General features: G+C 55.5%; 2 protein-coding genes and 1 non-coding gene across 4 annotated transcripts; 2 read left to right on the top strand and 1 right to left on the bottom strand.

The window, feature by feature from the left end:
* Positions 1 to 381: 381 nt before the first annotated feature.
* Positions 382 to 23,721, top strand: LONP1 (lon peptidase 1, mitochondrial). The gene is made up of 18 exons (XM_063112150.1): positions 382 to 804; positions 4,053 to 4,141; positions 4,750 to 4,869; positions 6,808 to 7,036; positions 8,965 to 9,026; positions 9,550 to 9,679; positions 10,132 to 10,215; positions 11,103 to 11,323; positions 13,639 to 13,777; positions 14,546 to 14,724; positions 17,662 to 17,749; positions 18,072 to 18,194; positions 18,278 to 18,394; positions 20,233 to 20,373; positions 20,460 to 20,625; positions 21,450 to 21,667; positions 21,742 to 21,906; positions 23,339 to 23,721. The coding sequence occupies exons 1-18, from the start codon at positions 382 to 384 to the stop codon at positions 23,519 to 23,521; spliced, it is 2,877 nt and encodes a 958-aa protein (XP_062968220.1). The 3' UTR covers positions 23,522 to 23,721.
* TRNAI-GAU (transfer RNA isoleucine (anticodon GAU)) lies at positions 10,903 to 10,977 on the top strand. The gene has a single exon. It is a non-coding gene; the product is annotated as a tRNA-Ile (tRNA).
* A 135-nt stretch (positions 23,722 to 23,856) lies between the features above and the next one.
* Positions 23,857 to 25,226, bottom strand: RPL36 (ribosomal protein L36). 2 transcript variants are annotated; one of them, XM_063111136.1, is made up of 4 exons: positions 25,150 to 25,226; positions 24,877 to 24,971; positions 24,075 to 24,209; positions 23,857 to 23,989 (listed from the first exon to the last, which is right to left on the bottom strand). In XM_063111136.1, the coding sequence occupies exons 2-4, from the start codon at positions 24,967 to 24,969 to the stop codon at positions 23,900 to 23,902; spliced, it is 318 nt and encodes a 105-aa protein (XP_062967206.1). In that variant the 5' UTR covers positions 24,970 to 24,971; positions 25,150 to 25,226; the 3' UTR covers positions 23,857 to 23,899. The 2 variants fall into 2 exon arrangements, with proteins under 2 accessions (XP_062967206.1, XP_062967205.1); XM_063111135.1 differs by lacking the exon at positions 25,150 to 25,226 and having other exon boundaries at positions 24,877 to 25,136.
* Positions 25,227 to 26,476: the final 1,250 nt, after the last annotated feature.

The raw sequence follows: 26,476 nt of genomic DNA, 5'->3' as shown, positions 1-26,476 counted from the left end.
TACGCACCCCAGGGCCTGAACGTGCGCATGTCACTGGCGCGCGTAAGTATTTGTGCAAAGCTGCCCACAAGTTCCCAAAAGCTGCGCCTGCAGCAACACCAATTCTTTCTACGAGCGCTATGGCCTGTGCCCATGATCTTCCACGTGACCCGAAGGGGCCTTGAGCGCGCTAGCTGGGAATCCGGAAAAAATGAAGGTGACGAGAAACTCCAACCCCGCCCTCTCCGCTAGCGCGGGCACCGCTTCCGCCCTCCTCTAAGTCACGCCCCTTGTCTCTGGCCACGCCCCCTAGGGTTGGAGGCCCGTGTCTAGCGTCACGTGCGCTCGAGCCTGGCGAGCGGAAATGACGCGCGTCCAGTGCGCCGCCAGTATGGCCCGGCTATGGCGACGGGCACAGGCTACGTGCGGCTGTGGGGAGCGGCGCGGTGTTGGGCGCTGCGGCGGCCGCTACTGGCCGCTGCCGGGGGACGGATCCCGACTGCGGTCGGAGCGTGGTTGCCCAGAGGCCGGCGGGCCTGCGACGCCTCGCCTCCTTGGGCGCTGTGGGGCCGAGGCCCGGCAGCTGCGGGCCAGTGGCGGGGGCTTTGGGAGGCGAGCAGCCGCGGCGGCGGTGCATTCTCGGGCGGCGAGGACGCCTCCGAGGGTGGCGCGGAGGAAGGGGGCCCCGGGGGCAGCGCGGGCAGCGGGGAAGGTCCGGTGATAACGGCTCTCACGCCCATGACGATCCCGGACGTGTTCCCGCACCTGCCGCTCATCGCCATTACGCGCAACCCGGTGTTCCCGCGTTTTATCAAGATTATTGAGGTAATGAGAGTCCCCGCCTCGGCCTCAGTTTCCCCACCTTTGCAAGCAGCGGGTTGGACCGAGGGATCACGTAGCGCCCTCGTGCCTCGCAACTTTTTCAGACACGAAGTTTCTCAAGGGCCTGTGTTCCAACACCAGCTTGGTGACCTTGAGCCAAATTCCTCCCGCTTTAAAGTCCCGGTCATAGAAGTCCTGGGCTGGAGGAACCAGAGCAGTACTGCGACTCAGTTATTTTTCTGCTTACTTGGTAAATGTTTTGCAACTCTGCCGTCTGGTTACGAGCCCCTTTGAGATCAAGATTCATTCCTTTAACAAGTATTTCTTGACTGCTTACTATGTAACAGATGCGGTTCTAGATGCTGGGGATATGACAGTGAACAAGACTGACAAAAATGTCTGCTTTTGGAGCTTACATTTTAGCAGAATGAGAGGCAATAAACAAGATTAGTAACTAAGTTATATTGTTAGAAGGCTATAATTACCACCGGGAATAATAGAGTAAGGGATGGTACAGGAGGCTAAGGAGGAAGGAGGACATCATTTATTCATTCAGCAGCGTGCTCTTGATCTCCTACCATGTAGCAGACTCTGAGAATACAGTAGTGAACTGGTCAGACACAGTCCCTGGCCTAAGGAACGTATGTTTTTTGTTTTTTGTTTTTTGTTTTTTTCATAAAGATGACCGTTAAGGGGATCTTAACCCTTGACTTGGTGTTGTCAGCACCACGCTCACCCGGTGAGCTAACCAGCCATCCTTATATAGGGATCCGAACCCGTGGCCTTGGTGTTATCAGCACCACCCTCTCCCAAGTGAGCCACGGGCCAACCCTGGAACGTATGTTCCGGTGGAAGAGACACTAAACAAATAAGATCTTTTCAGACCAAGAGTCTTGGGGGTTGGGAGGAATGGGGATGAGGGTGATGTAATAGAAAGAAAGCAATGAGTGTAAGCAACTTGAACTTTTAGAAGTAGGAAGGACCCAAATGCTATCCCCACCCCCTCTTCTTTGTTTTCTTTAAACCGATGTGGAAACTGGCGTCCATGGAGGACAAGGTTTAACTGTTAACTGTCTAAGCAAGGTCATACAGTGAGTCAGCCTCTGCGTTCACCCTCCAGCCTCTCTTCTAACACTCCAGACCCTGCTAAATAAATCTCAAGGATCCCTTGAAAGGGAAAAGGGTAGTACAGAGGGGCCACAGCCAGCCAGTGGGAGGGGACAGACGGAGCCCTTCTCCACCTCTTCTCCCAAACTGCTGATTGTGTGTGTCTGAGCTACCCTTCTGTGGCCCTTCTTTGATGTTGAGTAGTGGTTACTAGTGCAGGCCCCAGATCCAGACTCTGTGGAGTCATATTCTGACTCCACCCCTATCTTCATAACCTTCAGTAAGTTATTCCTCTGGACCTCCATTTTCTCATCTGTGCAATGGAAATAATAGTAGTACCTTTTTTCTCAGAGCTGTGGTGGGAGTTAAATATAGTCATATGTCTAAAGAATTTAGAATCCTGCCTGGTGCTTAGTATGCTTCAGTAACAACTTGGTGCGCTTCGGACATTTCATAACCTTGCCCTGGAGGCTTTTTTCCATCCTTGACCCCACCCCCAGCAGTCCTTTTTACTCTCCCTGGCTCCTAGGGCCAGGACTGTTCACCAGGTCTGGTCCTCTGAGCCCTGCAAAGTGACAGATGTCCCTTGCTCCCAGCACCTGAGCAGAGGTGATTCTTCCTAGAGTTCTGTCTGCCCACCTGTAGCTGGCCAGAGGGTTAAATGAGTCGCTGTGGATAGCATTTGGTACTCACTGTATTTCTGTTGGTGTTACTTTGTGTAGCAAAAAGTGATGGGGGGGGCAGGGGAGAGACGGGTGCTGAGGATACAGCAGTCAGCTTTTGGCAGAGGAAAAATTGGGGGGCACCTTCTTTGGGACTCAGTGTTTCTGACCTAGTTAGCAAAGCTCTGTTTACTCTTGATTTTCTGGTTAACACTGACTGTGTAGCTAATCTGCTCTAGTAGCTTAGTGGCCTCTGAGTGTAGAACAATGGCTCTTCATATTTGGTGAGTCATGTACGGTCCTGTTGGATGTCACAGACTTTCTTCCCAGAAAAAGTACTTCCGTAGTGTCAGGAATTTCCAGCCCACAAGTTAAGATCCCCTGTTAGGGAGTGAATGAAAACACTGTCTCAAAGTGTGGTCCCTGGACCAGCAGCATCAGCATCACCTGGGAGCTTGTTTGAAATGCACATTCCCAGGCCCCACCCCAGACTTCCTGAATCAGAACCTCTAAGGGTGAGGCAAGTCCTCCAGGTAATTCTGATGGCTGCCAAAATTTGAGGGCCATTAAGTTTAATCAAGGTCTGGGGCCGAGCCCGTGGCGCACTTGGTAGAGTGCTGCGCTGGGAGCGCGGCGACTCTCCCGCCGCGGGTTCGGATCCCATATAGGAATGGCCAGTGCGCTCACTGGCTGAGTGCTGGTCACGAAAAAGCCAAAAAAAAAAAAAAAAGTTTAATCAAGGTCTGGCCTGGGAACTAACACAGGCTAGAAAGAAATTAGGTGAGCCTGAGGACATCTGTGCTCCTTGCTTCATCAGATGTTTCCTAGAAGACATCATGAGCGCAGAACGTGCCATTGAAATGACGTTGAGAATGTGCTGAGATCCTGGAGGTTTTGATCATCAGTAAATAGCGTATGGATATGATCAGGAAATACTTTTAATGTAAAGTGGAGGAAATTATCAGTCTGTGGGGTTTGAATTATGCATCTTTAGTGTTGTCCTTCTGACAGTAATAAAAGCAGAACGATGCTGGCCAGTTAGATCATTTGGGTATAGCACAGCCTTATAACACCAGGGTCAAGGGTTCAGATCCCCGTACTGGCCAGCCACAAAAAAATAAAATGAATAAAAGCAGAATGGTTTTGGTTTTCATACCAAGACATTTTGCCACTGAAACAGCTTGTGAAACTGGATGTTAAATCAATTTCTTGGTTCTGGCTGTTTGCTTTGAATTTTCTTTAGGCAGTGGGAAAGAGCTAAGGCTTGCTGTTGTTAATGCTGCTTCACTATTTTCCACTGCCACCTCTGTCCTTTTTTTTTTTTTTTTTTTTTGGTTCAGGGGTTCTTGGACCATGTTGATTAGTGTCCTGGATCAGGTTAGCATGTCCCCAGAGAATAATCTAGGAAATAGTAGAGCTGCTGTCAGAATGTCAGCTAGCAAACCTAGCCTGTATTTCACTTTGGGGTCATTGTCATGCTAGGTTAAAAATAAGAAGTTGGTTGAGCTGCTAAGAAGGAAAGTCCGTCTTGCCCAGCCTTATGTCGGCGTCTTTCTAAAGAGGGATGACAAGTAAGTGTCATTTTTCCTTCATTCCTTTGTTGAAGTTGCCACAAATCCCACTCTGTAGATTAATTTGGACCTTTGACCCTTGACCTAAAAGAAACCAAGGAACCTGGTCCAGGGGACCAGGCCAAGAGCCAGGAAGACTGGACTACCGTGTTAGCCTGGGTTGAGGAATTGGCTGGTGGCTCACGGCACTAAACTTCATGCATGGTGAAGATGGGGGAACATTAACCTCGAGCACCCTTAGTGTTAAAATGCACCTGTGAGGCTGCTTCAAAGTAGAGCTATTTGGGCAGAAATCGTGACTCCGGGTGGAAATTAATGCCATTTCCAAGTTGGAAGGTGCATGGGTCCTAAGCAGGCTCTGTCATAGGAGAGTGAAGAGAATCAAAGTCCCATCTGGGCCCCAGCCTCATAGCTGACTTAGCAAGGAGTGCCCTCCTGTGTGCTGTTCCCGCTGGCAACAGCAGTGACCTGGCTCTGCTAGGCTCTGGAGCACCTGTGGAAGCTCAGTTTTCACTAGTAGCCGGTAGGGGCGTTTCTTTTCTCTCCCTCCTCCCTACCAGCTGAGACATCCCACCGAGCATCAGTGCATGTGTGTTCCTCTCCCCTAGCAACGAGTCCGATGTGGTCGAGAGCCTGGATGAGATCTACCACACGGGGACATTTGCCCAAATCCACGAGATGCAGGACCTAGGGGACAAGTTGCGCATGATCATCATGGGACACAGAAGGTGTGTGGGCCAGCTACCGTGGGGCTCTGGTATGTGGGGGCAGGGCTTGTGAGGCCAGGTGGGAAGAGAGCCCTAGGTGCCAGCAGCGACCTGCCTCTCTCTGTCAGCAGCTGTGTCACCAGCAATGAGGCCAGAGCCAGGGACGGGAAAGAGACGCATCACATATGGGTCCCTCCCTTCTCAGAAAGTAGCGGGTTGCCTCCAATCCCATCTCTGGGTGTGCGCTGTCACCAGTTGGCTGTGGTTTCCCTCCACATGCCTGTATCTGCATCTTCCAGCAGATCATGCTGTATATACAGCCTAGCAGTGTTTGGTTTCTCCCTCAAGCAGATATATTTACTTGTCAGTCCGCGCAGTTTCTACCTCCATCCTGCGGAAGGGCCGTGTGCAATGTTTGTAAGCCCAGTTTAACCCCTTGTGCTGTTACTATAAATTAAGAGAAGTCAGCGCTGGCCAGTTGGCTCAGTTGGTTAGAGCGCCACCTTGTAACACCAAGGTCAAGGGTTTAGATCTCTGTAATGACCAGATGAAAAGGTAAAAAAAAAAGAATTGGTTCATAATTATGCCAGCCACTAAAAAAAAAACTATATATATATAAGAAAAGTCTACAGGATCAGCTTAGGGTTGAAGCTCTTATTGGATCAGCTAACAGCTTTCTAGGTGTGTTCCAAGGAACATTGGTCCTCCAAAATGCTCCTCAGATAGTCCTGTGGTCACATACACGCAGGAAACATTTCAGGTTCACAAGTCATTAACGTGGCAAAGGTTCTGGAAAGCCCCTCGTGGGAGATGCTCCCTGGAGTTTGTTGAGTCTAGAGTCCTCCCTCCTTTGTTCTCACAGGGCCTTTTTTATCAGCCGGGCAGTGCTTCCAGGCACACTTGGGAAATGGCCTGTGCCAGGCGTTGATTCTGTGAAAAGTCCTGGTGGCGTTCCTGCTGCTCTGAGCCTGCAGGCCCTTCTTTATCTGCTCACACTGGGTTCTCTTGTGGGGACAAGGCCCCCTCCTTCATGTCCTAGAAGGATCTACCAGTCAGAGGGAGCATAATAAGATGCAATCAAAAAAGACATGGGCAGCTACTAAGCATTCACTAGCTGCCCTGCTGACCCACGAGGTGCCTTACAGAACAAGGCCTGCTGACTCCTGAGGCTAGGTCTGCCCAGGACCTACCCAGTTCCAGCCTCCTCCTCTCTGCCTGTCTCATGGATGGTCGGGTGCCCACATCAGCCAGGCACTGAGTCAGCATCCCAGGTGGCAGAGGAGAGAACTGAGAGGTGGGATGGCCTGTTGTCATTAAAAACCTAACAGAGGTTCTGGTGTGTGCCAGGCACTGGTACAGAGAAGTGGGCTGCCTTATAGAGCCCACTGCCCCAAAGGGGGAGGACCCAAGATGGAAGCAGTGAGGTCGCAGCTGAATATGGTGGGGGTGGGTGCTTTGGAGGAAGCAAAGGTGGTCAGCGTGATAGATGTGTGGGTAGGCGGGACCACCTCCATGTGGTGGTCAGGGAGGGCCTCTTGGAGAAGGCATCCTTCATATTGAGACCGGAAGGGAAAAATGGGATAGAGCCACTTTGTGATAAGTTTGAGATGGGGAGTGGGGCCAGCAGAGCTCCAGAGATAGCTGGAGCTCGGCCGAGCTTGTGACATAGCTTGTGATGGGAGGCCCTGGAGCTCAGTACTGCGGCTTATCCGTGACACTTGGAATGATTGTGGAGGACAGTGGGGCGTTGGCATGGGACATGGGGATTGCACGAACCCACCTAGTTGCAGGGCTTGGAGAAAGCAGCTCAGTCTCCTGGTCGAGGACCCCGTAGCCACCCTGCCCCAGTGGCTCCTGTACTTCCTGCACTGCTCAGTTGTTGGAACCGAGAGGCCTCGGCCAGTGGCAGGGCACTTTCCAGCCTTAGTGGCCTCACCCCTGCCTTGCTCCCATCTTCAGGGTTCACATCAACAGACAGCTAGAGGTGGAGCCAGAGGAGCCGGAAACCGAGAATAAAGAGAAGGCACGGAGGAAGCCGAAGCGGGGCAAGAAGGAGGCGGAGGACGAGCTGCGTGCCAGACGCCAGATGGAGATGGTGATGGAGCCCGCCGCCGCCCCCACCCAGGTGCTCATGGTGGAAGTGGAGAACGTTGTCCACGAAGACTTCCAGGTCACGGAGGAGGTGAAAGTAGGTCAACATGCTTGTCATGTTCTTGGGGCTCCCAAAGGACAGTCACCTGTGACCTTGAGCCTCACACTCGGGAAGGGTTTGGCATTTCTAAAACTCAAATTCTTGTGGAGTGAATAGCGTGCATTTTCTCCCAAAAGTCCTGGGGAGAACTGGGTTGAAACGGGCATAGGAAATACTCTGGGGCCTGTAGCTGCTCGGGTAGGAGGCAGGATTTGAACCCAGGTCCAGCCCCAGCCTCTGTGCACTGTGCAGAGGTCTCTAGCTGTTGCCAAAGCGCATTCCATCCCAGCTCCTTCCCATCAAGCCTGGGAGGTGGCAGAGGGGAGCAGGAGACCCATAGCTACAAGGCAAGAAAGAAACAGCCTTTGGCAACCCTGACCCCCAAACCTAGGCTGTCCTGCCTTCCTTGTGGCATATTGAGCCAACTTTTGAGATGGAGGTAGGCAGGCTCTGGTGGCGGTGGCCTGCCTGCTTTCTTGTGAGTAGGAATGATTAGCAAAGATAATTGAAGGCCTGAAATGTATTGGCTCCTTATGTGTGTGCCCAGTGTTGGCCTCCTCCCTGAGGTGGGGACACAGGCCAGGCAGAGCCAATAACTATGGTCTGATCTTTGATTGGTTGCCGTTGCCTGTGGCCCTGTGTTGAGGATTCTGGGGCTGCTGCTGAGCTTGGTGGGAACAAGTGCCATGATCGATTGGTGATGTCTGCCATTGGTGCTGCAAGGGGCTTGGCTGTGTTGGCCACTGGCTGGGTGAGCAGTCCTGGTCACCACAAGCTGCATGGGGCCCTTGCAATCAGCGCCCAGATGGGGATATTCTGTAATTCTGCACCATTAGTCTCTGGTGTCTACTGAGCACTTGAAATAACAGCTGGTGCGACTGAGAAACGGGATGTAAAATTTTATTTAATTTTAACTCATTTAAATTGAAATAGCACACCAAGGTCCAGCGTTCGATCCCTGTACTGGCCAGCCGCCCCCCAAAATAAAAATTTAAATACCTACCAGTGTCCGTGCTGTATTGGGCAGCCCAGTGTTAGAAGTTCTTTGAGGCTTTCATAGCAGGAGAAAGATGAACGACTAAACTCATCAACACTGTGATTAGAAGGACTAGGAGGACCTCTGAGCGACAGGGCGCTCACTGCTGGAGTATGTGTGCTGCGGACTCCTGGCTGGCCTGTTTTGGTTCCTTCTAACCTTTGTAGGTTAGCTCAGACAATTCGGGGTCAAACCCCATGGCTAGATACCAGGTGATGAGGTTTTCACATTTGGCTGTGGCGGCCGCTGGTGGTCCTTTGAAAACAAATGGCCGTGTCTGGTGGTCTGCCAGAAGTATCACCAGCCTCACTGTGGCCTGAAGAGGAGGCAAGAAGGAAGACAGGCCTTGGCGGCGCCTATGGCAGAGAGGGCCCCACTGTCTGTACAGAGAGCCTGGTGCCAGGTTCCAGGAGGTGGCAGGCTGCAAGCCCTGGTGACATGCAGGCACACCCTGGACAATGGAAAATTCACAGGCCAGGCACTTTATGGCTGAGGTTGAGAAGGGGGTGTCGGTTATGAGCATGGTGCTTAAAATAAGGGAATGAGAAGCTCACCACTTTTGTCCTTAAAATGTTTTGTTATAGGGCCAACCCATGGCTCACTTGGGAGAGCGTGGTGCTGACAACACCGAGTCAGGGTTGAGATCCCCTTACCGGCCATCTTTAAAAAAAAAAGTTTTGTTCTAAGAACAAGGCTCAGAGTGGTCTAAGGAGACAGGCTTTTGTTCTAGTTTTTACTCTCTTGGTCCTGTGTCCCTGTGACTGGTGCATTTGGGCTCCACTCCTTGGTCTCCAAGGCTGTCCTTGGCCAGGGCCAGGTGGGAGGGGCTCCCGGGGCCATACCCCCCACAGGCTGGGCCAGTGACCCACCGTGGCTTCCCATTTGCCAGGCCCTGACCGCCGAGATCGTGAAGACCATCCGGGACATCATCGCCCTGAACCCTCTCTACAGGTGGGTCTCCCCAGTGCACAGCTGGTGGCCCCAGGGGCAGGCTGGTCCTGTCTGTGGTTCTTTCTGCAGTGGAGTTGGCAGGCAGTTCTGTTCAGCTTTCATCCTGGCAGGAAACCTGGTGGGGGTGAGGGGGTGGGTGGGGAAGGATTTGTGGTCCAGGGACAGCCCTGTGCAGGAGGAGCCGCTTCCCCCTGAGGGTGAGGGCTGAATAGAAGTCCCCAGGCCTGGCTGACCAGGCCCAGATTCTTTGCTCTCTTCCTGCTAATAAGTGCCTGGATTTGGCCAGAAGCTTTTGTGGTCCTCAGCTGCGGGAGGAGGGAGGTAATCTCATGAGGGCTGAGGGGTAGGGTAACTCATCTGCTGGCAAGGGATGGCATTTTGGGATGGGGGTGTGAATCTCTAGAGTCCAAGATGGGAAGACCCTGTTAGCTCTGAACTCGATGAGGCTTGGACAGCAGAGTTGGCTTGCCCAGAGCTACTAGGGAATAGGATGCTAAGGCCTGGGTCCCTCTTTCCCTTGCAGAGAGTCGGTGCTGCAGATGATGCAGGCTGGCCAGAGGGTGGTGGATAACCCCATCTACCTGAGTGACATGGGTGCTGCCCTGACCGGAGCCGAGTCCCACGAGCTGCAGGACGTCCTGGAGGAGACCAGCGTGAGTTGGGCCCACCCTCCCCACCCGTGCCCATGTTGTGCTGGTCCTGCAGCCATGCAGCCTGGCCGCTTGTCCTTGACTCTCTAGATAATTTCACATCTATCCCTCGCATTCTTTTTAGTGGCTTCATAGGGTTCCCCTGGGTGGTGCCCATCATTTGTTGAGTCAGGTCCTTTGGGTTGGGTATCCGTTGGTCTCTGGCTGTTGTGAACAGCATTTCTGGGAATGTCCTTGCCCGCACAGCTTGTGGGCCTATGGAAGCTTATCTGTAGAACGTGTTTCCAGAACTGGCCTTGTTGGGTTGGAGGGGGCATGCCTCTCTTGCTTGGTGAGGTGTGGCCAGGCTGCTCCCAGCAGCAGCTCTTGGGGTACCCATCTCCCCAACACCTGCACCCCTGCACAGACAGATGCTGACTTCTGACCATCCTCTCACGTTCTCCCTCTCCTGGCAGATCCCCAAGCGGCTGTATAAGTCCTTGTCCCTCCTGAAGAAGGAGTTTGAGCTGAGCAAGCTGCAGCAGCGCCTGGGGCGGGAGGTAAGCGGGGCGGGCGGCACAGCTGCTCTCGGGATGGGCTCCCTGGAGAGATGGCATCAGCAGGAGCCTGCTGCAGCAAGCCCAGATGTGTCCAGTTCGAGGGCACCATGCAGTCAGTTGCTGGTATCTGAGCTGTGAGACTGTGTTAAATGGAGGAAACGTCACACTGGACCCAGTGCGATGAGCCCAGAGTGGACAGGTCTCAGGGCTGTCGTGTCAAGGGAGAGGATTTCTCTGCCTTGGTGATCCTGGGGATGGTGCTGGAAATTAGAAACCAGTCACTCCGCCACTCGAGGCCACCTTCTTGATTTTGGGCAAATCCGTGACCTGCCTGCATTGCCAGTTACTTAGCAGCAGTGTCGTTTTTTCAGATTTGATTCGCTTCTTTCACTTAGTTGTATTTCAGAAATTCACATCCCATCTTTAATTGGGAAACCTAGAACAGTGGATTATCAGTAAAAGGCAGCTCTCCAAACACATGTGACAGAACACAACAGGGGGCAGTTTCGGCCGATCCATTGGTAGTACTGGGCCCTGAGCCTGCGTCATGCTGTCTCTTCTATTAAACGGTTGGCGCCTGTTAGAGAAGTGTTGGGGATGTGCTAGCATCAAATTGAGCCTTTCTCTTGTCATAATTGGGACTGGAAAGGAAATAACTTCCTACCCGTAGGAATCAGTGTTGGAGCTGGCTGGTTAGCTCAGTTGGTTAGAGCATGGTGCTGATAACACCAAGGTCAAGGGTTCGGATCCCTTTACTGGCCAGCTGTCAGGAAAAAAAAAAAAGGAAGGAATTGGAGGCTTTGTGCCCTGGGTTTCTTTTCTCTGAGTCCTGGGGAAGCTGAGGCTTGGACACCCTGGGCTGAGCAGTGGCTTCTTGGCCCTGCTAGGTGGAGGAGAAAATCAAACAGACCCACCGCAAGTACCTCCTGCAAGAGCAGCTGAAGATCATCAAGAAGGAGCTGGGCCTGGAGAAGGAGGATAAGGATGCCATCGAGGAGAAGTTCCGGGAGCGGCTGAAGGAGCTGGTGGTCCCCAAGCACGTCATGGAGGTCGTTGATGAGGAGCTGAGCAAGCTGGGCCTGCTGGACAACCACTCCTCAGAGTTCAAGTGAGCACTGCGTGGGGCCTCTATGGGTGCGGGCCAGCCCTCACAGGGGACCCCTTCTGTTCCCCAGCCCTGGGCAAGCCAGGGGACTGGGTGGGGTCCCTGCAGCACATTCTTGTTGTGGCAGGTGATTGGTGTGTATCAGCTAAGTCACCCCTGGGCAGAACGTGCTGTTGTCACCTCCATTTTACACACACTAAATTGAGTCTTTGGGCCAGTGACCAGAGCTTCTGAGCTGGTAGATGGTGAGAGGGATCTGAGCCCAGGGACGCCTGGCTCTAAGCCAGTGCTCTAACCAGGAGATTCAAGAGCCATCACCCCAAGGACACTCCTTGCGTCTGTCTCCCTGGCCTTGCTGCTTTGAGAGTCAGCCAGGAAACGACCGTGTGTTCCTGCAGCCCTGGCCTTCCTAGTGGTCATTTCCCCATGCATGCTGGCTGTGAGTCGGATGGCTGCCCTGGGGCTTGGGCTGAGGGGCTCATGTCCCTGTGGGATTCTTTTGTCTGTACCTACATCCAGCCTGCTGGACACCAGCCCTGAAAGAAACGATCTGACCATTTCCTGGACAACTCTAGGCAGGGCAGGTCCCTGGGGCCCAGCAGCAGGTTTGGCCAGGCCCTGGGATAGCCGTAGAAGGAAACTTGAGGGAAACTGGAACACCTAGCCCTGAGTTTCTTTCTTCTGGCTACTGGGCCAGTACCCTCCCTTGGGTCAGAGTTTTCAGAGGGGCGCTGGAGCCTCTTTCCACCAGGACCCCGGGAGGCGCAGGTTTCCTTCAAAGGCTTCCATTCCAAAGATGCCTGAGTGAGTTCTCTTCCTTGCGCAGTGGATGAGCTTCCTGTTGCTGCTGCCATAGAGTACTGTTAAGTTTAGTGCCTCAGAGCATCACTGTCCTCCTACAGCTCTGGAGGGCAGAAGTCCTCATTTTAAGTGTGAGCAGGGCTGGCTCCTCCTGGGGCTCCAGGGGAAGACCCATTTCCTCCTTTCCCAGCTCCTGGAGGCGCCCACAGCCCTTGGCATGTGGCCCCTTCCTCCGTCTGCAAAGCCGGAAGCGCAGCGTCCTCCAGTCTCTCTCTGCTGCTGGCCCTTGTGCTCCCTCTTATGAGGACCCTGGGCCCCCGGGTAATCCAAGGTGGTTTTACATCTCAGTCTTTAATTCAGTCCCATCTGCAGAGTCCCTTTTGCCATGCGAGGTGACATTCATGGGTTCTGAGGATTAGGACATAGATATTTTGGGGGTCTTTCTCTCCCCCCACAGGCACTTCAGCTTCCCTCGGGGCTTGTGGAAGTGCCTGCTTGGGCCAGGCCTTATCTTGCAGAACAAGACAGCTCCCTGCCTCCCAAGAGCTGAACAGGTCTGCGTGGCTGGTTCTACCATTAGGTTCTGGGGACAAGCCCACTGTGGTTGCCTGGGGGGCTGTTGGCCCCTCCCTGGGCACTGCCCACCGCCCTTGGTGCCACATCTCACCAAGGTGAGGCCCCCAGCTGCCCCCAGCCTAGAACATTCTCTGCAAAACAGTCTGAGGTGACTTTACAGCCATGAGTCTGGTTGTGTTGTTGCCCATTTAAGTCCTTTCTGCAGGGACTTTGTGTGTCCCTAAAGTAAAATCCACCCACTGTGTGGCCCCGCAGTCTCTGTGGGATCCAGCCGTGCTGGCCTCTTCCAGTGCATCTTGTATGCCAGAGTGTGAGCTTGGTGGCAGCATATTCCCAAGTCACCCCAGTGCCTGATAACAGGCCATCTGGTGTCCTCTGTGGCGGTCCCCTTCCTTGTCCCCCAAGTCCCCCCTCTTCTTCCCCCAACACCCCCTGCTGACTGGCTCCAGGACTGTGATGGCTGCCGTCCACAGTTGCCCAGTTCTCAGCTCCTGGATCAGTCTGGAGTACCCTCCCAACTTGCATCGTCGCTCCCTTGGCAGTGCACCTGACCTCAGTTTCCCCATGTGCCCTGGGTCTGGTTTTCTCTTTTCTAAGCCTAGCACCTCTGTGGTGGTGCCGGCTCAGCCCTGGGCAGCAGGGGATAAGCAGGTCAGCAGGTCTCTGCTCTACTGACAAGTATCAGACCCTGACCTTGGGCCATTCCCTCCCCTCACTGTGCCTGGTGCTTTGCCAAGACACAGGGTGTTCGTATTGGGTGCAGGAATCTTGGGGTGTGGTCCCTGCCAAGGTGCCTTTTCAAAGTAGTGTCCTACCCCACCTGCCAAGTTGCGCTGCTCTTGACAGCGTCCATGCAGAGGCCTAGCGGACCCAGCACTTGGGTTTCACAGCCCAGGCGGTATGAGCGTCCTGCTCACCGGTGCTTGTCTGTTCTGTGGCAGCGTCACCCGCAACTACCTCGACTGGCTCACATCCATCCCCTGGGGCAAGTACAGCGATGAGAACTTGGACCTGGCCCGGGCCCGGGCGGTGCTGGAGGAGGACCACTATGGGATGGAGGACGTCAAGAAGCGCATCCTGGTGAGGCCCACTGTGCCCCTACGGGGACCTTGAGGTCCTAACTCGCCAACCCTCCCCACCGACCAGGCACATGGTCAGTGCACCCGGAGTGGGGACTGAGGGGCAGGGTCTGTCATGGTCTGGATCTACATATGGCTGGTGGGCCTAGGGCCCAGGATTGCCCTGTGCTGTGGGTCAATGACTCAGAGCAGCCCCCAGGTGAGTTTGTGGGTCTGGGGTGCTGGTGGGGGCCAGCAGGGGATAAGGAAGGGGTGAGGGGTGGAGGGGCTGGCTTTGGAGCGGCTCAGGACAGTAGGAGCAGCCTGGGTCCCCAGGCCAGCCTGCCATGCCATTGGGGGCTTGTGGTTTACCAGGTGGGATCAAAATTGCACTTGAGACCACAGAAACCAGCCAGAGCAGCAGGGAGCCTGGGGGCAGACAACCAGGCCCTAGGCGTCTGGCTGAGGGTGGGTGGGCTATGGGTTGGGGAGAACACACTGTGTTCCAACGTGTGGGGGGTGCCACGTGGGCATGGTGCTCCTGGGCACCCACAGTCTTCTGGCACCTAGTCGTCCCATTGCCACAGGCTGTCCCTCCATGTGGCAAATGACAGCTCCCCCCGGGGCAAGCCCGGTCCCTCCACGCAGCCCCAGATGTCTGAGAGGCAGCATGCAGGGGGTGAACTCCATGCCCCGGCTCGCCTGGCCAAGGCACCTTCCTCTGGAGTGCAGGAGCCGGTATCTTGGGGGCAGCCAGCCTGAGTGCCGCTGAGCCCCCCTCTGCCCACAGGAGTTCATCGCTGTGAGCCAGCTCCGCGGCTCCACCCAGGGCAAGATCCTCTGCTTCTACGGGCCCCCTGGCGTGGGCAAAACCAGCATTGCCCGCTCCATTGCCCGCGCCCTGAACCGCGAGTACTTCCGCTTCAGCGTCGGGGGCATGACTGACGTGGCCGAGATCAAGGGGCACAGGTAGGCCGCCCCAACAGCTCTCTCTCCTTTTGCCTCAGCCTTCCTGTGTTGCACTCTCTTTGTCACCTCCCTTCCCCTGGGTGATGGAGACGCAAAGGATTACTCAAAGCCTCTTTCTTCTGGGTCAGTGAGAAGCCCCAAAGGGGTTAATTTTCCAGGAACCCTCAAGAGAGAGGCATTCCACCTTGGAAAAATAACCCTGAACTGGGGTTCTTTCTCAGTATTTATTCTCCAGGCCAGAAAGTTACAGAAAAGGAACATAGGTAGAGTTATGGCTAAGTATAGTTTAATAATAGAAGCTGGTAACATCAGTGAAATAAAGTGACATTCCATAATGCAATTTGCAAAAGGTTAAGTCAATTTACCAACAAAAGCTTGTTCTTAGCAAATACTGTCTCTTCCTACAGCAATTTACTCAGTATGTTTACATAACAATCAAGTAACTTTAGGTTAACCTGCACCAAGGACATCTGTCCTTGAGCCAAATTTTGCTGTGTTACAATTCTTTATCTACAACAGAGACCCTAGCCTGGAGAAAGTTTCCTGTCTTTTGCAAGCTTAACATTTCCATATGTAATTTTAAAAAGTTAGGCTAAACCTGAAACTACAGGGCTTTGGAAGCTAGGCCCTGTGAAATACATTTGCTTTATAAATGTTAGTACACTCCACACTCCTGTCAGCTGCATTCTTCTCTATGGTGGCTCCGATGCAGATTAGAATGACTAGGTTGTGGTCAGCAAACTCCGCTCATGCTGGAGGAAGTAACTGAGAAGTCCAGGCAGCATACAGACTTCAGGTCTGGCTGAATCCAGGTGCTCAAACACCACTGGCAGGAGAATCCGCATCTCCACCCTGGGAGGGCATGTCGGCAAGAGGCCCTGGTAGATCTAGCTTATGTCCCAGCCCCTCAGCTGCTGCAGCACTCTGGCAAGGGTTCCAGGCTGGCTTCGGCTGGGCCATTTGCCCTACCCCAGCACCAGGGGTGGGGTCGGCCTCCCTGAATCCTGTGATCTAGAGTGGGGGTGAGATGGTCTCCCCAGTGAGACTGGTGCTGTTTACATCAGAGAAACTCTGGCGCCTGTCTGGTTTCTCTCCTCCCTGATCAGGCTCTGGCTCAGGCTCAAAGTAGAGCCTGGAACCTCTGTGTCTAATGTCTTTGTGCTGCCTGGGCCTTTGGAAGGGCAAGTGGGGGTGTTGCTGTCCCCTGGGGCTTTCCGCCACATGGGGCCTCTGTAGACAGTGGTTCTTTGAAAAGCAAAGCTGCATCCTTGCAGAGTCACGAGTATCGAGTGTCTGTTCTGAGATCACTACCCGTGTCCATCTTACATAGAGTTTAAAGATTTAAGTCTGTGTTTGGAAGTAACATTTCTGGCTTCTCTAAAAATTGGGGCTGGTGGGTGACCCACTGGTCAGGGAGGGCACCCTGGTCTGGTGCAGCCCCTGCCACTCCTCTGTCTTGAGTGCCGCATGGGTAGTCGCTCCTGCTGACCTCCCCGGCCTGGAGCCTGGTGAGAGCAGCAGGAGTTGGTGGGAGGAGCTGGAGGAGGCGGGGCTTGAGGTAGAAGGAGCAGCAGGCTGGAGGAGGAGGAGCCAGTGCCAGGGGAGGCTGAGTTGGGCCACTTCCTGGGCACATGGTTTAAGGCAAGTCCCCACAGCCCCTGGTTTGGGGAATGTCCAGGAGCTGCAGGGAAGGACCATTCACTGAGGTGAGGAGAGACCTTGGCATGGTTTCTAAATTAGCCTGGGTGGCCTCTGATGTTGGGGGTGAGTCATCGGGGAGAGGGCTTAAGAGGGCTGGTGCAGGCCAGCGTTCTGTGCTGACCAGGGTCCAGGTTCTCAAAGCAAGGACGAGACTGACTGCTGGGGTGAAATGGATCATACTGGTAAACAGCAGTGAGACCTTCCTCTGCCCACAGACCTCCATGGCTCCCGCCTCCCTCAGGGTAACATCTCAAGTCTTCTCCACGGCCCACAAGGCCCTGCACAGCCTGCCCTGTCCCCTCCCCACCTCCCTCTCTCTCACTCCACTCCAGTCACACGGGCCTCCTTGATGTTCCTCCCACATGCCAGGCTCAGTCATGCCCCAGGGCCTTTGCACGTGCTGTTCTCTGTGCCTGGCATGCTGTTCCTTCAGACACCCATGTGGCTCCCTCCTCACCTTTGCTCAGGGCCTCTCCTTAAGATGTTTTTTTACACTTCCCACCCACTCACAGGCTTAAATGCCACAGACCTTCCCCCTACCAGTGGCATTCCACACTCCCTACTTCTTTTTTCGGGGTAGCATATATAAAGTTTTCCTATCTCATGAATCTTCTGTCTTGTTTATGGTCTGTCTGCCCAGTTGGGCATCAGTGCACAAGCACGGGACTCAGGTCTGGTTTGTCCCTGCCGAGTACCAGGCGCCTGTGCTGCACACAGCATGTAGCTTGTCAGCAAGCACTCCTGAGAGGAGGGGCCGGCCGTGGCCAGGCCTCAGGCCGGGCTCCTTGTGCACTTCTGGTGACTTGAGGCCCTTTAGGCCGGGCCATGCCTACTGTCCTTCATGAGGAGCTGGGGGGCTTCCACCTGCATCTGCCTGGGCCCAGCCCCACTCTGTTGGGTGGAGGAATGCAGATGGGTTTCACCATCTGGGTAGCAGGTGCTAGCTGAGGGTGGGACTAAGGGAGACCTGGCTGTGGATTGGAACCTGATTTGGGAGGGAATGTCAGCACCCCCAATTCTTATGAGCATAAGGCAAGTTGGGGTGACCAGACTTTGTGGCCACTAGCATGTGTCAGGACTCCATGTGGCCACGACATGGATTCGCTTGCTGCCTCTTCTGAGCAGCCCTGGCAGGCACATGACAGGCTGGGGGCCTGCAGTCTTCCTGGCAGAGCCCAGCATGTGGGTGCTGGGGTTCCCGAGTGAGCCGCCGACCCGCTGTGCCCTCTCCTGCAGGCGGACCTACGTGGGTGCCATGCCTGGGAAGATCATCCAGTGCCTGAAGAAGACCAAGACTGAGAACCCCCTGGTCCTGATAGACGAGGTGTGGGTGGGGAGGGGCAGCCATGGGCCCCTTGCCCCACAGCACCTGTGTGGATGAGGCTGACTGACCCTACCACTCTTCCTCGGGTCGGACGTGGTCCCTGGACCTTCCTAGTCCAGAGCTTCAGGCAGCCCTGACCCCACAAGTCCATGTTAGAAATGAAGCCCAAGTCACCATGGGTGGCCTCAGCTGGCTCTGATGACAAGGGGAGGGATCCTTCTGCCCACAGCCGCCCCTCTGAGGCCCCAACCCCCTGGTCTCCCTGCGAGGAGTGCGGGGAGGGGGCCAGGGCGCCCATGCCACCTGTCTTCTGCTGCCCCAGGTGGACAAGATCGGCCGGGGTTACCAGGGTGACCCCTCATCGGCGCTCCTAGAGCTGCTGGATCCGGAGCAGAATGCCAACTTCCTGGATCACTACCTGGATGTGCCTGTGGACTTGTCCAAGGTGCATGTCCCACCTGCTCGGGGGCCTGGGTTCAGCAGGGAGGGGCGGCCGCCCAGCCCTCACCACCTTGCCACCGGCCGCAGGTGCTGTTCATCTGCACAGCCAATGTCACCGAGACCATCCCCGAGCCATTGAGGGACCGCATGGAGATGATCAACGTGTCCGGCTACGTGGCGCAGGAGAAGCTGGCCATCGCAGAGGTGAGGCTGACCCACGCTGCTGTCGCAGGCCTGGGGAGCAGGGGCATCCCGCTCAGGCTCAGGAAGCACCTAAGCACCCACAGTGTGCCCAGTGTGCCGGCACTGATGTCTGCAGTATCCCTGCCTCCCAACACAGTTCCCGTTCCAGAGAGACAGACTGATGAGAGCAGGGTCTGCCAGCCTAGTGTAGTGTGACGTGTTCCAGGAGAAGTAGATGAGGCTTAACAGAAAAACCAAAGATACCTGAGAACAGGTGCTATGAACGACACCATCCTGTCTCGGGTTTTACGGCCCAAGACTAAAACCTTTGTACACTCGGGTTCCCCAAGCCTCGCAGCTGCCTCTGCGGAGGGGCCCCAACTCTACTTTCTAGATGGACACCACCTCCCTGGTACAGGCAGGTCTTCACCCTCCCAGTGCCCAGGTGTGGGTGGTGTCGTTGCCAGCCCCAGATTGGGTTAGAGCTGTGAGTCCTGCCCGGAAGGACACAGTGCAGAGGCGCTTTCAGTGAGGGGACTGCAGGGTTCCGTTCCAGAGGGGTCTTGTGCCTGCTTTTCCAAGAAGAGTTGAGCCCCTTTGCAGCCCCTGACAGCAGCCTTGAGTCCCCTGGGGGATCCAGTCCCAAAGACTGAGCTTTCAGTTCCAGGGGGTGGCAGGGCAGGAAAAGGCCATGGCTGAGGTGCCTGCAGGGGCCCCTCAAGGAGAAGGCGGGAAGAGCATGGGGACTCCTTGAGGCTCCAAGACTGGCCCTAGTGTCAGTTGGCAAGTGGGGGTGTGTGTGTGTGTATGTGTCCGTGTGTGTGTCCGTGTGTGTGTGTCCATGTCCGTCCCTGCATCTCCAGCACTCTCAGCCGTGCAGTCAGAGCTCAGGACTGTCTGGCAGGAGTGGGGCTGGGTTGTCGGGGACCCTGGATCCTCCCAAACCGGTCCCCATCTGCTGACGGTAATGGCCACATAACCTACCAGCTACCACATTGGCCCTCAGCCTTTACGTGGGGTAAGCCCGGGGCATGAGGGTGGCCTTCCTGGAGTAGGTGGCATCTAGAATACATGCAGGGCAGGGGAGGAAGTGGCATCTACAGTGATATGCAGGGCAGGGCAGGAAGAGGATCCCGGCAGAGAACAGAGCAAGCATAGGGCCTCAGGAGTATGGGGAGGCAGTAGGGCCTGGCAGTCAGGGGTGAAGAGGTCAAGTCTGCAGGTCCTGGGCTCACCCCTGGAGCCTGGTGCCTACCGAGCTCTGCCCACATATGCCTGCCAGTCCCCAGTTCCTCACTCTTCATGTTGCAGCTGAGGTGTCTTCTCCTGGAGCAGCCTTCCCGACACCCTGTCTACCTTGGGCCTCCTCCCCATGCTCTGGCGCTGCTCACCCGCAGGGACGGGAGCTCCAGCTGGGCAGGGCCTCGGTCCACCATGTTGATCTCACTTGTGCAGCCAGGGAGTCTATGCCAGGCTAGGGGGACAGGACAGACTGCCGAGAAACCCAGCGTCACTTGGAGTGTTGGAGAACTAAAAGATTTATTACACCGGCAGGCCCAGAGTTCACATTCCAGAGTCTGAGCCCCGACTTCAGGCTTGCAAAGGGTTATATAGGTTACATTCTTCTGGGGCTTTAGGTTTTGTTTTCTCAGAATCCACGTGGCCGGGGCTAAGGGGATACAAAAGGCAGTCAGTATTACAAAAACAAAACAAAAAGCAAAAATACAGGCACAAAACAAAAAGCAAAGTACAGGTGCAGGTTTTAAGTTTTTCTGGGCTTGTCCATATCAAGGCATTGGTTCCTGGCCCAGGGATCCTTAGAGGGCCAGCCCCTGACAGCTGCACACTCCCCGCTGCAGCGGTACCTGGTGCCCCAGGCCCGATCCCTGTGTGGCCTCGACGAGAGCAAGGCCAAGCTGTCGTCGGACGTGCTGACCCTTCTTATCAAGCAGTACTGCCGGGAGAGCGGTGTTCGCAACCTGCAGAAGCAGGTGGAGAAGGTGAGCGGCGGCCCTGTCCCTCCATGCACTGTCCCTGTGCCCGGCCCGCACCCACCTGGCCACCTCGCTGCACCTGCCCACCCCAGGTGTTGCGGAAGTCAGCCTACAAGATTGTCAGCGGCGAGGCCGAGGCCGTGGAGGTGACGCCTGAGAACCTGCAGGACTTCGTAGGGAAGCCCATCTTCACAGTGGAGCGCATGTATGACGTGACACCGCCTGGTGTGGTCATGGGGCTGGCCTGGACCGCCATGGGTGAGCAGCTCTAGTGGTTTTGTGTCTGGTCCTCCCCTGTCCTTCCGGTCGTCACACTGAGAGGATCTAATGCCACTTGCTTCTACCCAAGAACAAGCACACGTTAGCAGGTTAGAGCATGGTGCTGCTAACGCCAAGGTCAAAGGCTCAGATCCCTGTGCTGGCCAGCACGTGCCACCTCCCGCAGCTGTGCTGTGAGTTGTAAATGGCTCTGAACAGCCTCCCAGCTGATGGGTGGTATGTAGCAAGCACAAGGGATTTGGGCTGACCTAGGGAAAAGATGTGCCCACATGCACCGTGGCAGCAGCACCCAACAAGTTTATTTGGGTGACACGTTGACAGGTATACAGGTGAGGGGAGGGGTAAGGCCTCACAGCAGGAGACATCCAGAGACACCACATGGGGTTGGGAGGGGGTTCATGTGTCCCTCACAGCACGATGGGGAGTCTTGGGTCCCAGAGGTCTGGGGGTAGCAGCTGCCTAGGGTGTGTGGTAGCTGTGGCTGGTAGCCGTGGGGTGCAGTGCTGTGGCCTGCACAGCAGCAGGCAGAAAACGGCTGGGGGTCTGTGCACTAGGGCTATACCTAGCAGTGCTGGGCTCTGGGCTCACCGTGCTGTCCTGCTGGGAAATGAAGGCAGAGGCCAGCTTTGGTTTGCTTATATAGACACAGTCCCTGCAGCTGGAATCTGCTGCCCCAGGAGGTGGCTGTGGGGACAGCAAGGATGCTGGACAGGAAGGATGAGGGTGGGCCATGAGGAGTGGGGGTAGCAGCTGATTGGGGGTCAGAGGCCCCCCAGGCTTCACAGGCTTCCCTCATCTCCCAGGAGGCTCCACGATGTTTGTCGAGACGTCCCCGAGGCGGCCACCAGAGAAGGAAACCAAGGGGGACAAGGATGGCAGTCTGGAGGTGACAGGCCAGCTGGGGGAGGTGATGAAGGAGAGTGCCCGCATCGCCTACACCTTTGCCAGGGCCTTCCTGATGCTGCGCGACCCCACCAATGAATACCTGGTGACCTCGCACATCCACTTGCATGTGCCTGAGGTGAGCCCTCTCCCTGGGCACTTCCCAACACACCCCAGCAGCCGGCTACCTACCCACCTGCCTCTTCCCCTCAGGGTGCCACCCCCAAGGACGGCCCGAGCGCTGGCTGCACCATCGTCACCGCCCTGCTCTCCTTGGCCATGGACCGGCCGGTGCGGCAGAACCTGGCCATGACTGGCGAGGTCTCTCTCACCGGTAAGATCCTGCCCGTCGGAGGCATCAAGGAGAAGACCATCGCGGTGAGTGTCTGCCCCTCCCACCCCGCAGACAGGTTAAGGTCCACCTTCCACACCACATCTGCTGTGTTTAAGCCTCACAAATGGGTGGGGTAAGAGTAACAAGCCCATTTTACAGATGAGGAGAGTGAGGCTCAGGGTGGGAATGGGATTGGACCCAAGGCTGCCCTAGCTGCCCGCTCAACAGCTTTCAGCCTTTTTGAAACTTTGGAGAATGTTTAAGAACCTCCCAAAGGAGTCTCCATCTCCATGCCAGTGGGACTCAGCCCTGGAGGTTAGGAGTGGGGTCTCTTGCTTCTTACAACTGAGAGCCGTGGGTGCAGGCTGGTGGGTGGGGGCATTGTTGGTGGGTGAAGAGCCCAGAATCCCCTCCAGGGGCTGGCCTCCTCCAGCCAATTCCTCTGCCCCTCCCCACCTCTCACCTTCCCATCCCACCTTGGACCTGAACACACCCACCAAGTACCTACAAAGTGGTGGGGGGTGGGCAGTCTGATGGGAAGGCCAGTTATGGGCCAGGAGGAGGAGTGGCTGGGGACCATCTCATGCTGGGGACTTCTAGGCGTGTACCCTGGAGCCCACAGCTACCTCTCTGGACCTCAGTTTTTAAAATGGTGGTAAGGGCTGGCTAGTTACCTTAGTTGGTACTGATAACACCAAGGTCCAGAGTTCAGGTCCCCAGACCGGCTAGCTGCCCAAATAAAATGGCGGTGGTAGTGAGAGGTTCAGGGAGTCACGATGTGCTGGGCCCTTGGAGCCGCTGCTCTAGCACACGGAGACTAATGGGACCCCTGTCCTGTAAGGGACAGAGTCCAGGCTTACGGAGACCAGTGCACAGGCTGCAGTGGGACTGTGCTTGCTTTGGACGAGGCCTGTATGGCTTGAGGAGAAAGGGAGGCAGGTCGTGCAGGGCCCTCTATGAGCCACAGGGAAGACTTGGGCTTTTACCACAAGGAAGGTAGGAGCCATGGAAGGGCTGTGGGCAGAGGAGGGATAGAACCTGACTTAGGCTTAGCCACGCTGGCCACTGCACGGGTAGGGCAGGATGTCCAGTAAGTCTGGAAAAGTGTGTTGGTTACGTTTTTAGTTGTATTCAGTGTTCACGTCCCATGTCCTTGCAGAGCGGGACCTTTGAATGTAAAGCTGTGGCTGCTGTGATTAATCTAGAAGCCTACAGAACTGTTTTCCCTGCATATTCAGACTTGGAAGACATAGGCTGGGGGGGTGGGGTGGCAGGAGTCTGGGAAGAGGCCTAGGCAGGGCTCCTGCTCCCAAGTTACTGGAGCATTACCTTGAGCTTCAAGTTCCCCACCTGAGATGGGGATGGCAGTGGACTCGGCACGCGCCACAACAGTTCCCAGTGACACTTTCCCTCTGGGAGCACATCTGCTGCCTTCCTCCAGGCCCAGCCCTGAGCTGACTTGGAACTCCCTCTTAGGCCAAGCGCGCTGGGGTGACATGCATCGTTCTCCCAGCTGAGAACAAGAAGGACTTCTATGATCTGGCTGCTTTCATCACGGAGGGCCTGGAGGTGCACTTCGTGGAGCATTACCGTGAGATCTTCGACATCGCCTTCCCCGAGGAGCAGGTCGAGGTCGAGGCCTTGGCCGTGGAGCGCTGAGAGCAGCCCAGGCACTGCTGGCTGTGGAGGACAGGCCCAATATGGGCTGACGCTACACTGGGGACAGACTCCTGGGCCTGCAGCCGAACCACCAGGAAGCTCAGCCAAGTGGTCTGGGTCCCAGGGACCTTAATTACAGCTCAATCATTGTGTCTCGTGCATAGGAGCTATTTAATTATGATTAAAAACCATTTGCAGTACTGCTTGGCTGCTTGCCTCTGTGCCCGTTACCCCAGGAAGGGAGCTCAGCCTCCTCAGGATGCGAATCCCCAGCAACGCACTAGACTAAATGTCCCCTCCCTCCCACCTGCCCAAGGCCAGGACTGAAACTGAGATTGAGTTTTTGTAAGATTTTATTATGCAGAAGGGAGAGGGGGCTCAGTCCTTCTTGGCAGCTGCTTTCCTCATGGCAGCCAGGACATTGCTCAGCTCCTCTCGCTTCCTCTTGGCACGGATGTGTGTCCCCACCTGCCGGGCAAGGAAGGCCCATCCATCAGCCTGAGCCCCTGACTCCCACCTGGTCCCCATCTCCCACCACTGGCAGCCCACCTACCCTTTTCTTGATGAACTTGAGGGCCCGTTTGTCCTTGGAGACCTTGAGCAGCTCCATGGCGCGGCGCTCATATGGGGCAAAGCCACACACCTCTCGGATCATGTCTCGCACGAACTTCGTATGCTTGGTGAGGCACTAAGGGACAGGAGAAGGGCGTCATTCAGGGTGGGGGAGGCTGAGACCTCTGAGACAGACCACTGAGGATCATGTCTCGGCCTCCCTGCACTCTGGTTGAGTAACTAAGGTCCCTCTCACCCGGCCTCTGTTTGCCTGGCAAGCCCCTCCGTGGGTGGTCTTAAGAACTGAAAGAATTCACAGGTAGAATTTATCACCGTACTGAGTACAGAGGAAGCGTGAGTCCCCGACCCCTCCCCCCATCTCGGTCTTAACACTGGCAGAATGCTCCTGGCCCTTTACCCAGACGGTCCCGTGCCAGGAACCCCCTCCCACTGGGCTCTGGCCGGGCACGCATGAAGTCGGGGCTGCCTGATCAGCGAAGGAACCCCAACAAGCCTGAGCCTGAAATTCCTTAATTCATTCAAGGCCTCATCTCTTCCCTTCGCATGCCAACCTCGGGCCAGCCCCCGTTCTACCGGGCGAACTCCTGCTCGAGCCTCAAAACCCAAAACCGCTCCCTCTGCCCCAGCCTCGACCGCATGGGTGGACGGAGCCCGATGAGTTTTCCCTTCCTCCCACTCAAGCCCCCGTGGCTCCCAGAAGGCTGCCTTTGCCCAAGCAGTGCCCTCTGCCCGCCCGGAAGCCTCTTCCCACCGACCTCCCCGCCGCGGCCCCCGGCACTCACCCCGCGCCGTCGGCTGTGCCTCGGCTTGCTCACGTTTTTGGTCACCTTGTGGCCCTTGTTGAGGCCCACAGCCATGGGGTAGCGCAGAGCCATGGCTGCGGACAGCGGGGGGGAGAGGCGGCGGAGGTCAGTCCCGGCTCGGTGCCCGTCGACTGGAACCCCGCGCCCCGGCATCCCCCGCCTCGCTCGCCGCACCCAGCCATCCTCCAACCCGCACAAAAGCTCGGGTAGTCCAGATGGCGGCGGATCCCGGCGGCGGGGAAACCCACCTACCTGCTGCTCTTCAATGGCTGCTGCGGCGGAAGGGCTGGCGCCGCACGGAACTCTGGGATACCTACCCACCGTGGGAGGCGCAGGCGAGAGACACAAGGATGGCGCTCGCTCCCCCTGGCGGCTGGAGGTGTCCCTGCAGTCCCCCTGAGCATGCGCGTTTCCTCCAGCGAGCCCTAGACCTTTGAGTCGGACCCGGTGTGGGCGTGGCTGTGGCTACCGAGCCTTTCTCTGCCTTTGCGTTTAGAGTTCAAATCCCACCTGGACCGCTTGCGGCCTGACCCTGCGCCAGCAACTTCACCTTCCAGAACCTCAATTTCTAATCTGCAGAATGAAGACAATGATAATACCGAACTGTTTGAACGAGATATAACAGTACTTGATACAAAATAAAACCTCCGTTCGGGGGTATCGGTTTCACTGTACTGTATATCCGACCAAGCTCTGGGCTGGGCCTGAGGAACGCTATGTGTTATAGTGCCCCCTTGATAGCATTTGATATATTTTAGGTGATGCAGGGATGGGACCTTAAATAAAAGAATCATGGGGTGGAAACAAAAAAGACTGTTTTCTTTCTTTAGAAGATGCCCGGTAAGGGGATCTTAACCCTTGGCTTGGTGTTGTCAGCACCACGCTCAGCCAGTGAGCAACCGGCCATCCCTATATGGGATCCGAACCCGTGGCCTTGGTGTTATCAGCACCACACTCTCCCAAGTGAGCTACCGGCCGGCCCTTAGGGTTAACCCTTCTAATACCTGCTTATCTTAGAGCTTTGGACAGCTCACAGTAAATGCTCTTTTATAACATTGCATTCATTTTACCTTTTTTTTTCCTTGGCAGCTGGCCGTAGTTTTTATTTTTACAGCTGCTTTCTCTTTATGCAAGCAGCATTGGTTTACTAACTTGGGGGGAGGGGTGTCAATTTGCAACTGATTGATATAAATATCAGTGATGTGCTAATACGGCCCAAACCTTGCCTTAAAGAGGGACAGTCTGGTGTCAGAATCTCAGCTTTTGCCTAGGATGACTTCCCTTAAGTTTCAGTTTCCTTATCTCAAAATGGAAACAGTTTGTAACACCACCCGCAGGTTGTGAAGATGTCCTGCGATCATGGAAGTCAAATGCTCAGGGCCTGATGTACATTATTATTGATGCAAAAACCACGTACTGCGATGCGTGCTGCAGATACATTTGCCCCACAGTTAGTGGTACCCTCCCATCCACCCCTGATGTCCTGAATGAGCGCCATCTCTCTCTCTCAGCCTCCATTTCTCCACCTGTGAAATGGGGTTGAGAGTTCTGGCCCCGGTACACACACACCTTCCCCGTG

This window comes from Cynocephalus volans, chromosome 10 (genome assembly GCF_027409185.1).
Source record: "Cynocephalus volans isolate mCynVol1 chromosome 10, mCynVol1.pri, whole genome shotgun sequence".
Classification (NCBI taxonomy): domain Eukaryota; kingdom Metazoa; phylum Chordata; class Mammalia; order Dermoptera; family Cynocephalidae; genus Cynocephalus; species Cynocephalus volans.
The sequence above is the reverse complement of the archived record's forward strand: the minus strand, read 5'-3'. Positions and strand labels throughout refer to the sequence as shown.